Source organism: Panicum virgatum, chromosome 4N, assembly GCF_016808335.1.
Source record: "Panicum virgatum strain AP13 chromosome 4N, P.virgatum_v5, whole genome shotgun sequence".
NCBI classification, from domain to species: Eukaryota; Viridiplantae; Streptophyta; class Magnoliopsida; order Poales; family Poaceae; genus Panicum; species Panicum virgatum.
The window spans coordinates 39,165,077-39,178,053 of record NC_053148.1 but is presented as its reverse complement, the minus strand read 5'-3'; the positions used below and the strand labels follow the sequence as shown (position 1 = coordinate 39,178,053).

General features: G+C 47.4%; 1 protein-coding gene across 1 annotated transcript; it reads right to left on the bottom strand.

Moving 5' to 3' along the window:
* Window positions 1–1,503: 1,503 nt before the first annotated feature.
* On the bottom strand, window positions 1,504–7,220 carry LOC120669384. The gene is made up of 4 exons (XM_039949146.1): window positions 6,682–7,220; window positions 6,441–6,569; window positions 3,215–5,293; window positions 1,504–1,726 (listed from the first exon to the last, which is right to left on the bottom strand). The coding sequence occupies exons 1-4, from the start codon at window positions 7,218–7,220 to the stop codon at window positions 1,504–1,506; spliced, it is 2,970 nt and encodes a 989-aa protein (XP_039805080.1).
* Between the last annotated feature and the right edge of the window lie 5,757 nt (window positions 7,221–12,977).

The following is a 12,977-nucleotide window of genomic DNA, read 5'->3' as shown; positions in this document are numbered from 1 at the left end:
TCCATATTCATTATCCTACAGTTTTGTTTGAAGCATTTTGGGCGAATAGGGCGCGTGTGTATGATCAACGGAACAAACAGACAGCATTTTTTTGCCGATTTTCAGCGTGATCCGGTGAAATACGCGAGGATCCTTGCTAACCGCAGGCTTTGTCGTGAAATAAAACGGATTCTTGACACCGATAGGCCGTATAGTTCTCCGGCTGGTCTGTGCGAGCCGAAGCCGGAGCCAGTGGACGAAGAGCCCCTGGCGCCTCACGAATTTATGTATCGATGCAAAGGCATCTTCGCCAAGAGCTCTAGTTGATGTTCATTGCCCTCGGTTTCAGGGGACGACTTTGAAAAGTTTCTTCGGCGGACGACCGAAGAGATAATAGATGTGGCGGTCCGAGACGTAATATCCGAGGTGGACCGCCTAGTCTTCGAAGAAGAGGCCTCGGATGTGAACATGTGATTTGTTTCTTCGTGCTTTCACACGAAGTGTAACTTCGCTTTGTACCAATATGTACTATGTAATTTATTTCGTGTCTTCGGGCGAAGTGTATCTTCGCGGTGTAACAACATGTACTTTGTAGTTTATTTCATGTCTTCGGGCGAAGTGTATCTTCGCGGTGTAACATGTACTTTGTAATTTATTATATTGCCCGGTGTTTCAACCTTCGATTGTGCACAAGTGTGTTTTGCGAAGCGCCACCCCCCCTTTTGCACGGGAGAGGTTACACGTTTTTTTGGCTGTTCATCTTCACTGGCGTCGTGCGTCTTGTTTTGCGAAGCGCCACCCCCCCCCCTTCGCTCGACTGTCGGGGATGATGACCTCCAGCTTCTTATTGATTATTGCATGCCTGCGGGGACTAGTGCCGTCGCTTCGGCGACAGGGCTTTCCACCCGTCGCTCCGGCGGCGGGATTTTTGTTAGGGGACCTTCAGCTCTTTAGCCGGAGAGGTTCGCGCCTAGCCTTCGGCTTTTGCGCGACAGGACTTTCCACCCGTCGCTCCAGCGACGGGATTTTTGTTAGGGGACCTTCAGCTCTTTAGCCGGAGAGGTTCGCGCCTAGCCTTCGGCTTTCGCGCGACAGGACTTTCCACCCGTCGCTCCGGCGACGGGATTTTTGTTTGTTTTCTGGGAAGTGGAGCTAAGGGGAGCGAAGACCTCAATTGGGTTTGCTCCTCGTGCTCACTTCTTTCAAGCGTTAACGGCTTGTTTTCCGCGCCAATGACTCCCCTCTTCGCGTTGACGAAGAGGGATAGATGCTTTGGCGCCTTTGTAACGCGCTCGTTTGTTGGGGGCCTTGTTTATATTTCACAAGGGGTTACATAGGGTTTCGCCTCGTTAAAAACCTCACACCTCCGGCGCCCTAGTGGACACTCGAAAGCTTCCCCCGTGAGGAAAAGAGTACGGGCCCTTTGGTACATTGTGCTAATTTAGAGAAAAAGAGAATTTATTCTATGAGCCCCTTCGGTTATTTCCCTGAGGTGGCTTTTACACACTTCCGTACGCAACTCCCCTACACGTAGTATCTTTGTAGCATGTCCTTGTTCCATGAATATGGCTCTTCGGTGCCTTCTAGCGTGCGGAGCCTGCAGGCCTCTGGTCTTGCCATCGATGCGACGATAAACGGGCCTTCCCACTTGCTGTACATCTTCCCTTTCTGCTTGGCCTTCGGTATTCTTCGAAGCACCAAGTCACCCTCTCTGATATTCCTGGGCTTCACCTTCTTATTCCTCCACCTTCGCGTTTCGTCTTGGTATTTACCCAAGTTGATTGCTGCTTGTGTCTTAACAGCTTCGATTGTGTCAATTGAGGGCTTGATGTCTTCTTCGATGTTTTCTGCTCCTTCGGCTGTTCTCCAGGATTTGAGCTTTATTTCCTCAGGTGTTACGGCTTCTTCGCCGTATAGGAGCTTGAACGGTGTGAACTTTGTGGTCCTAGACTCTATCGTGTTATGAGACCACACGACCCTCGGCAGTTCGTCCACCCATTTTCCCTTCGGCAGCTCAGTGATGTTTTTCTTGATGCCTGCGAAGATGATGCCGTTGGCCCTTTCCACCGCGCCGTTGGACTGCGGGTGGTAGACCGATGCGAAGCATAAGTTTGTGCCAAGTTGTGTGGCGAATTGTCTGAAAGTTGCGCAGTCGAACTGTTTGCCATTGTCCACTGTGACCTCCTTCGGGACCCCGAAGCGACAGACGATGTTCTGCCAAAAGAATTTTTGCAAGGCTCCTCCTGTGATGTCCCTGAGTGCTTTGGCTTCGACCCATTTGGAGAAGTATTCCACCGCTACAGCGGCGTACTTGAAGTTTCCTGGAGCCGTGGGCAATGGTCCGACTATGTCAATTCCCCATCGCACGAGGGGCCACACCGGCGGCAGTTACTGCACTTCGTCGGGTGGGAATTTGCTGTAGGGGGCATGCTTTTGACAATTTGGGCACGTGCGAACCACCTCGTGAGCATCTGCCACGGCCGATGGCCAATAGAAACCTTCACGGAAAGCTTTGCCGACCAGGGCCCTCGTCGCGATATGCGAGGAACACATCCCTGCATGTATCTCTTCAAGCAGCTATTTTCCCTCTTCGCGTGAGATGCACCTTAAGAGTGGTGCGCAGACTCCCCCTCGATATAACTCTTCGCCTATGATTCTGTAGTTTCTCGCCCGAGGTGCCATTCTTTTTTCTTCCTTCTCATCCTCCGGGACAAAGTGTCCGCGAAGATAGGCCATTATGGCGGCCCTCCAGTCTTCGCTGGTTATGGCATTGATGAATTTAGCTGGTTCTTCGGCACAATTTACGGAGGCAAGCTTTAATGTTTCGAAGAAAACATCTGGCGGTAATGGATCAAACTGTGCTGCTGCCTTCGCCAGTTGATCAGCTTGCTTATTTTTTGTTCTGGAGAAACTACGGATGCTGAACCCAAGGAAGTGTTTCTCCATGCTTCGCACCGCTGCCAAGTACTTTGCCAGCTCTGGCTTGAGAGCCCTGTTGGATTTGTTTATTTGACCTGTGATCAACTCTGAATCGGACCTAATACTTAGTCTTCGTGCGCCCAGTGCCCTTGCTTTGCGAAGACCCAGGAGAAGGCCTTCGTATTCTGCTACATTGTTTGTGCACCCGGTGAAGTCAAGCCTGACTGCGTACTTCAGTTGTGTACCCGAAGGTACTGTAAGAACTGCCGAAGCCCCTGCTCTGTCTCTCTGGTAAGCCCCATCACACTCAAGTTGCCATATTGCTTCTATCTTCGGCAGATCTTGTGAAGGTGCGACTGGTGTCCAGTCTGCGATGAAATCTACCAAGACCTGTGACTTGATTGCTGATCTGGAGACGAAGTCAATGGTGTGCTCAGCTAGTTGCGTAGCCCATTTGCCTATCCTGCCGGAGGCTTCTCTGTTCTCAAACATATCCCGAAGTGGGAAAGAGGTTGGAACCTTGATTTTGTGGCTCTGGAAGTAGTAACGCAACTTGCATGATGCCACGACCACCGCATATGCCATCTTCTCCATTTCTGAGTATAGCAACTTTGACCCATTTAGGGCCTCGGAGACGAAGTATATGGGCGACTGGGTTAATGCCCCTTCGACCATACGCTCTTCGACAAAGGCGGCACTGACGGCTGCGCCTGATGTGGAGATGTATAACAACAACTCCGCCTTCTCCGAAGGGCTGGACATGACAGCCAACTTCTCGATATACTCTTTGAGGTCTTCGAAGGCCTTCGCCTGTTCTTCTCCCCATTTGAAATTGCCTGATCCTTTCAGCGCCTTGAAAAATGGTAGGCACTTCTCCGCTGATTTTGATATGAATCGATTAAGCGAAGCCAACCTGCCCGTCAACTTTTGTACCCCCTTTCTGGTGGTCGGTGGCTTCATCCGCCTGATCGCTTCTATCTTCTCTGGATTTGCCTCTATTCCCCTTTCCGTTATCATGCATCCCAATAATTTTCCTCTTCGGACTCCGAAGACGCACTTCTCCGGGTTCAGCTTCAAACCATGGCGGCGAAGGTTCGCGAAAGTTTCGCAAAGATCTTGGATATGGTCCTCCCTCCTCTTGCTTCGGACAACGACATCATCGACATACGCGGAGATATTCCTTCCCAGTACCTTCTTGATCATTCTATTGAAAGTGCATCCTGCATTGCGGAGGACCTCCGGCATTCTCACATAGCAATATGTCCCGAAGGGGGTGGTGAAGCTGGTCTTCTCTTCGTCCGCCTTGTTCATGAATATCTGGTGATAACCTGAGAAACAGTCCAACATACTGAGCATCTCCGAACAAGCTGCTGCATCGACCAAGGTGTCAATTCGCGGCAGTGGGTATTCGTCCTTCGGGCACGCCTTGTTGAGGATTGTGAAGTCAATGCACATTCGCCACTTCCCGTTCTTCTTTGGTACCATTACAACGTTTGCTAGCCATTCTGGGTACAGGACTTCGCGGATGACGCCCGCGTCCAGTAACTTTTGTACCTCGGCTTGAGCCGCTTTCTGTCTTTCTTCGGACATTGATCTTTGGCCCTGCTTCACGGGTTTCGCCTTCGGATTCACCCTCAGCTCATGCTCGATGACTTCTTGACTGACCCCTCGCAGATCCGAAGAGGACCAAGCAAACACATCTTGATTGTTGCGGAGAAACTGTATAAGCCTGGCCTCTTCGGGCTCTTGAAGCCCTTTTCCGATGATCACCATTCGATCAGGCACATCTTCGCACAAGGGCACCTTCTTCGTATGTTCCGCTGGGGATACACCCCCTAGCTTCTCAGACTCTACGCAATTTTCACCATCATTGACCTCATTTGGTGCTTCAATGACATGGACGTTCTTGTCTGAGGTTGATGCGTTGTCCTCGCACCTTCTTACTTCTTCTTGGTTTCCGAAGATTGTGATAATTCCTCCGGCCGTGGGTAGCTTCATGCATAGGTACGACTGATGAATTAATGCTGCGAATTTGACCAAGGTGTTGCGACCGAAGATGGCGTTGTAGGGATAGTTGATGTCGACCACGTCGAAGGTAATTGCTTCAGTTCTCTGTCCTGCACCTTCGCCAAACGTTACGTTGATCTCTATCTTTCCAAGAGCTTCGATTCTCTTGCCTCCGAACCCAATGAGTGGATACTGTGACTTCTTCAGCGCTGCTTCGGTGAATCCCATTTTGACGAAGCACTGCCAGACGAGGATATCTGCAGAACTCCCGTTGTCCACCAAGATTCTCCCTACATCATTCCCCGCGAAGTGCACTGAATTCTTGCCAATGTTCGCCCTTATGACGAGGGGGTCATTATGTGGGTAGTGCTTGCAGCCGAAGGTCTGCCTACGTGAAAGTTATTGGGACATGCGACCAAGTTGTCCGGAAGCATCTGCCCTCGCTGACGTGGGAGACTGTTCTGAAATATTCTTTCCACTGCTTCTTCGTCTCATGAACTGGTTCGTTGGATCCTCCGGAGATGGCATTGATGATGTTGACCCTGCTACCCGAAGGTGTGTCGATTGCTCACTCGGGGATTTGCCCCGGCTCTAGTTTTGGAGGTGGAGGTAAATTTGTTGTGTCGCAAGAGAGTGGTGTTGAGCTTCTGGACCATGTCTGATTGTACTGTGGGGGTGGTAGCATTGGAATTGATTGTTGCGGAGGTGGTGCATATGGCAGTGGGTTATAATTGAAGACCGGGTACGACACCGGCCAATTTGGTGTAGGAGCCCAAGTATTTGCCGTTGTCGAAGACTGATGCGGCATCTGCGAGGTATGATTGACTGGTTTTGCTGTCTGGGAATTCTGCCAATCAAACTCCTCTTTCCTTTCAATGGCGAAAGGGCACTCATTTGTCCAATGGCCTTTGTCCTTGCCGTGGAAGAAACAGAACGGAATTTTCTCCCTTCGACCACCGCTGTCCCTTCGGCCTTTGTTTTGTCGGTCTTCGTGATGGTGACGATCATCGCGGTTGGATCTTTCTTCGTGTCGGTCCCTTTCGCCTTTGCCCTTGTGACAGTGTCTATCCTCTCGGGGTCCCTCTTCGGATACGTTGTTTACTGTTCTTTTCTGCCTCGGCTCATTGGCGTGCCATGGTTTCGAATGGGACCTCTCGCTGCTTCGCGATTTCTTCTGCTCATTCTTCTCCTCGAGCCTTCTCCTCTTCGCCCGGTCGGATATGCAATATTCTTGCATTATCTCAAACAGCTTCGTGACTGTCTTTGGCTTATGCCGGGATATGTATTCCCCGCATGGTCCCAGATTGATCCCCTTCACCACCGAATCGATGATGCTCTGGTCGGCAACATTGGGTGCTCTTGCGCGAAGCTTCATGACACTCTGGAGATATTCTTGCAAGGTCATGCTTCCTTGCCTTAGATCGTGGAAGTCGCAAGATGTGACTTCGTCGGGCCTTACGGCGCGAAAGCTTGAACATAACTCAATGCGAAGCTGCTTCCAAGACAGAATGGTTCCCGGGGGGATGTTTGCGTACCAGCACTGCGCCAAGCCCTTCAATGCGAGGATGAGCGCCTTCGCCTTACATGCGGTGCCTCCTCCTGATGCTTCGATGGTGGCTTCGTACTTGAGGAGGAACTCTTCGGGGGTCTGACTCTCCATCGAACTGAGGCAATATTGCTGGGTTAAGACGGTGAGGCCACTGTACCTCCTCCAGCTCTTCGGACAATGGTGATATCCTGTGATGGCTTCTTTGGTGACACTCTTCGCCGTCTGACTCAGAATGGTCAGAGATCTCTTCGACCAGCACGAACTTCTGGCGGGACCTCGGTGGTTCTTGCTGTCGCGGGTTGGCCACGACTACCTCCCTCTGGGGTGGTTTTGGTGGAGCCTGCAATTGCTCCAACTGCAGCCTCTGGGCACGGAGCTTCTCCTGCATTGCCTTGCAGCGAAGCTCCTCCTCCCTCAACTTGTTGTACTGCTCTTGACGCTCTGCTTCGGTGAGCATGGTCTGCTTCCCCTTCGCCCTTGTCATCATTTGTGGCTCCGAGGGTCCTGATTCCAATGCCTGCTGCTGAACCCTTCGTGCCTCTTCGATGCGAGCGTCGATGCGACGCATCGCAGCGATGTCTTCGGCTGTGACGCCGATGTCCAGAAGGTTGACTTCAAGCTGGCCATCTGCGAGGGCCTCGACGGAGACGCCATCGCTGCTAGCTCCGTTCGGCTGTGTTGCTGCCGCTTCGCCCTGCGAGGGCGTTGTTGTCGTGGTGTCCTCCGAAGTGTCTCCGGTGGTCCCTCTCTTCTTCGTTACCGCCATGTGGTGTATCGAACCGACGGGTGGGCGCCAAACTGTTGGTGGAGAGTGTCTCCGCAACGGACGATCACGACAACAGTAATGGACAACACAGAAATTAAGTAATAAGGTGCTCTTTCTCCAAAAAAATCCTCCCTCTTCAATAACATTACACATGGTATTTATAGGTGGCGTTACATCTTCAATGTACAATTACTCTATTGCACCCCTACAACGGTAATATTCTCGGAATATTCCTAGATGCCAGCGTAATTTGCCCGTTACAATTTGAGTGCGCCACAGCTCAGCAGCGGGACCCATGCCGACCCCGGCAGCTTCGCCGTACCCGACGAAGCTCCTGGACCCGCTGCTAAGTACTCTGCGAGACTCGTGTCACCAAGTCTTCGCTCCTCTCTGTCTTCTTGCTCGTGGAACAGCGAAGACGGAACACCTCCGCGATTGCTCCTGGCGTCAGCTCCAGTGTTCCGGGTGCCTTGTCTTTGCTTCCTGACCCGAAGACGCGCGAAGATGGGTCACCTTATGCTGGCTGTCGGCGTCGGCTCGCCCGACTCCTTGTCTTCGCGTACCTCCGGCGATCTGACCGAAGGTGGTGACCCCAACAAAGGCGTTTCTTCCGGAGCTTGCCAAGGATTGTGGGAGCCCGAAGAAGTTTGTACGTGGCTTGAGCTCCACCACGCCGGGATGGTGAACGGAGACTCTTAGTGAGTGTCACAACGTGGATTAGGGGTGTGTGCCAACACATCGACACCACGGGAAAAAAATCCGGTTGTCTCTTGCCCACTCTTTCATTTCAAGCACTTACTTTCATACAATTATTCATGTGCTTGACCTTAGAGATCATAACTTAGCTCTACCTTGCTCCGTTTCATATCTTGTTGTTTCTTTGATAGCTTGTGTAGTTTGATTAGTTAGCCGGTTGGTGAATTGAGCCTTACTAGCTTTGCATAGGTTAATGTTGTTTTAATTATTTTATAATTTTGAAAAAGGCTCAATTCACCCCCCCCAATCGGGCCATCGATCCTTACAGTAAGTCTTGCTGAGTATTAGTTGCTCAGGGTTTGTTGTTTACCCTGTTTTTCAGGTATAGAAGCTAACCAGGATTAACATCGGTGGGCTCGATGTGGCGTCCTCCCATTTTCGTAGTTGTCGTTTTATTTTAATGATTCTCTGTCACACTTCCTTCTCTCAAGTTATATTTTCTTCCGCCGCTGTTATTTAATGTATGTAAATTTTAAATTTTAAATCTGTTTTCGTAATTTTTTTTGTTATCTAATTTGTAAAATTATATCATGCTGTTATCGTCTGCGCTCGCCGTCGTGCAAGACTTCTGGTGTGTTTCGATCGGCCTGTGGGTTGGAAACATACTATCAAGTTACGTCTAATTAAGCTAATGCGGCTGATGTGTTCAAATGATGAACATTACGCTTAATTAGCCGGTTTAACTCGGCGGTTCTGTTACAGCTGTTTAATTCTATTATTCTAAAATTTAGATGATCCGACAGTTTCTTTTACAACGAAATGTCGAAGATTTTTTTCTTCATCATGTGAACTGCTATTGTAAATGCCAAATTGACTCCCTTAGCTTATAGTAATCAGAGCTTATTCATTTTTAGGTTAGGTTTCCATGATTGGGAAATATACTGGCCTGTAGGATTCCTTGTACTTTAGAATTTAGATAGAAATTACCATGCAAAGGTGGTCCTTTTGAAGACAGATTACAGTAAATAAAATAAGCAAAAATCGATTTCTAGATTTTCATGCTAATTTTCTTCATGCACAATTCTTTATTCGGCACTCTAAGTAGGTTAGACATATGTAAATAATATTTTTTAATCCCTATTGACATATGGTTTACCATTTCATAAAATATCCATGCTTGATTCATCATATATTTTTCCTACCTCATAGGATATAGCAGATCTAAACACCTTAGCCTTATAGGATTGACCAATTGATCTAGCTGATCTCATTATTATTTTCACTTCGTTAGGTTTAACTTAGGTTTGTGCGACATTCAAGTCATGTCTTTGTTCTCCTAGGGTATCGTCCCTAATGGATGTCATCAACTTAGACAACCAACAATATTGAAAACCAATATGATCATGGATTTCATCTTGTGCATGTTCATGATTTGCTTGTCCATGTTCATCATTTGCTCCAGATGATATATAGAAGTTTCTCATTCACTTGCTTGCTGGTACTACATAAATTAGTTATCCCACCAACAACTGAGTGTGTCGATCCTGCCAGAGTTGCCATAAAGCCAGTGCTTAAACTGTATGTCTTAGCAGGTCGCTCTTCTATCTGCCAGTGTATTAGTGTAGACTATGGAGGTAGGATTTTCTGAAACGCTAATGATGATCATGCTCTAGCTAGAACTCTGTGTCTTAGCAGGTCGCTCGCTTGCTGCTTTTGTCTTCCTTGTGGTGCTGGTGCTTGATAACAAAATTTAAATTATCTGTTGTTCAGATTTCTATGTGATTTACTAAAAGAAATTGCGATGGTTATCTTGCAGGCTGAGATGGTTCCTCAAGCAAGTAGGATGATTAACCTAGATTTCTAAAGCCAGATGAAGTGGAGATCGCCCCATTTGATTATCTAATAAGATCCTATCTTGTCATGTGATGCATCCCATTATTATTTGCATCTTGTGACATAATTTTAATGTACAAATGGCTAAAATGCTAAACTTTTGCTATTATTGTCGTCCAAATAATGTACTGTCAAGTCCATTCTTGGACATGAAGTAAGTGGAAAGCTACTCACCTTATTTTTTGGTATTGTTTAATGTATGTCCGGTTCTCTTTCCTCATGATGTTTGCACCGTTGCCTATTGTTCGAAAGGTTTGTTTTCGTCAGGCACTAGCATCTTGTTATGAAAATTCTATGAAATGTCATTGACTCTATCTACATCGTGCTTGTTGTGAAATGTCATTGACTATCTATATATCTACATCGGATAAGCTCCCACGCATTAACAGGGTTTCGTTTTTTTTTCCCCGTGCAAATCCCACATAACATTTGATTGGCGCGGTGCTGGAGCTCTTGGCCGGCAGCAGCAGCAGCACCTGCTGTGCCGCCGCTCAAGCAAGCTCAATCCGACTCCTGCAAGCCGGCAAGCACGACGAAGGTCACGCGGAGTCGTCGGGCACGACGATCACCGCGGCGACGGCGGCCACAAGCAGCGGCAGCGAGACGGACGCGAGCGCGGAGGGGGGCGCGGCGGACGCCCCCGCCGCGGCCGCCACGAGGCTGAGCAGGCCCAGGTCCTCGGCCTTGGACAGCACCCCGCGCCGATCAAATGTTATGTGGGATTTGCATGGGGAAAAGAAAAGGAAATCCTGTTAATGCGTGGGAGCTTATCCACGGATCATCTCCAGGCGGCTCAATCAAAGAGCAAAGCGGAGAAAAGAGAGTTATAGATACAAAAGAGAAGCCAGCATGCAGACAATTTGACTGAATATGATGGTAATAAGTCTGAAATAGAGTATAATGAAAGAAAAAGACTATTACTGATTATAAAATAAATTCGCAAAAGTAGATACATACATATTTATACAAATGTTAACTAACGAAACCTTGCAGCGTGGTGCGTTAGCTATCCGCCCCTGTGGTGGATTAAACTTTGCAGATAAGATGTTTATCAAACATAAGCATTCTCTTATTTAGTGTTTGTTATTTTTGCATTATCAACTCACAGGCACGCGCCAAATTTCTAGTTATTAGTCAGAATTTGTGCTACTTGCTAGAGCACAAACCAAAGAGAGTCAGAATTTGTGCTACTTGTGCTAGAGCACAAACCAAAGAGAGCCGAGATGTCTAGCTTTCAAAACCATTTGAATTGTCCTCCTCTCGGAGGCGGCGGCGCTCCAGTGGAGCAGGACCAGCCTATTTAGTTTTTGAAATGTATTGTTAGGTTTTTCCCCTTATAATATGACCGGGTTTAGTAGGTGAGGGGAAAATTGACCTTCACTTGTGGATGCGTTCAATTTTCGTACTTTACTTGCTATTGTTTCATGAGTGTTTAAAGTATTTGTTTAACACGAAAGAGCACTGGTACTGTATATTATGTAGGAGTATACCAAGAGGTACCACCATGTACTCCTGTGCAATTCAAGAGCACCATTTTATTTTCTATCTTTTATTGTTGTTTTTCATAAGCAACATATGTGTGTTCAGGGATTGTTTATGTGGGGTACCAAGATATTTATCAAAAATGTACCACCATGTATACCGAAAAAGTTATGGTACAGTTGAGGTTAATTTTCAGAACATGTGTACAAACAAAGTTATGGTACAGTTGAGGTTAATTTTCAAAACATGTGTACAAACGCTATTAAAATACTGATGTGCAATGGTAGCTTTTTTGAAAAAGAAGAGGAACCACAAAATTTTAAAAAAACAAACTCCATCTCTCTGTACCAATTTTATTAAATTTGGTACAACTTTTTGCGGGTTCGATGTGTCCTACCATCCTACCTCGGGCTGGTGGAAAGCAACTTTATGGTCCCGTTTGGTTGTCATTTTACGAATGTCTTCTAGACTCCGTACGGAGTAATAAATAAAGTCTATTTTCAAAACCTTTTCAGGGATGGGTGTAACTTTTCGCGCTGAATATAATGACGGTAATTAATTCATGATTAGCTACAGTGATGCTACAGTAACCATCCTCTAATCTACACGGTCAAAGACCTCATTAGATTTGTCAGAGTTCCTAGCATAGATGTTCTGGAGTTGGTTTTGTAAACTGTATTTGTTTGACACTCCTAATCTGTGGTCAAAGTCCATTATAAAACTTCTAGAATGGTTACCAAACAGGGCCTAGCCCATGCATGATGACAGATGGTATACGGTACAAAAAAAAATTAAATGAAACTCTCATACACTTACATGGGGCAATAGATCGCACAGTTGGGCACGAGATGAAGGACCAGGATAACTTCCATCGCAGCTGTACATATCATTTTTCGGAACGGGACCATGCCTTTCGTATCCAAATCTCCGCCATCACATCGGCCGCCGGCAAGCTGCAGCGGCGGCGACAAAGTCAGCAACAGCTCACAGGCTCACAGCTCCGCTCCCGAGTCCCGATAACCTTCTGTGTGCGGTCATGCACTCTTGAACTCTAAGGCATCGGCTCATGATCAGATCCCTGTGTGCGGGGTAATGCATCGGCTCGGATTCAGTCCCTGGTGCTGTGTTGCAGCTTGCCGGGGGTTCATACGCACTAGAACGTCAAGCGCGCCCTATCATAGATTCAATTCAGCGCTTCTCGAATCATGATTTCACTTGAGCACCTCCCAAATCATTCAATTATTAGTAGAGCAAAATCATGTAGATATAGACCAAGCTAAATTGGAAGTGGGTGTAGGCAGAGAGTTAACAAAGAGGATTAAAAATAGGCATAGTTCATTATAAGAACATCCGCATCTCGAACACCTCATGCACAATGAAAGTAGACAAAGAAACCAAAAAGGCATGGTAAGTTCACCATAAGTTTCAACAAAAAGGGAAAGTTCATCAGGAGGACAAATTCACACCGAAAGTCTCATGCAGGTAACTCATTTTTGCTTAAGTAATAAGATTCAAGAACAACCACAATGTAGATATATAGATAGTCAATGACATTTCACAACAAGCACGATGTAGATAGAGTCAATGACATTTCATAGAATTTTCATAACAAGATGCTAGTGCCTGACAAGAAACAAACCTGCTCGGCCCTCGACAGCGGCGCCGCGTCGCGCGCTCGTGGGAGCC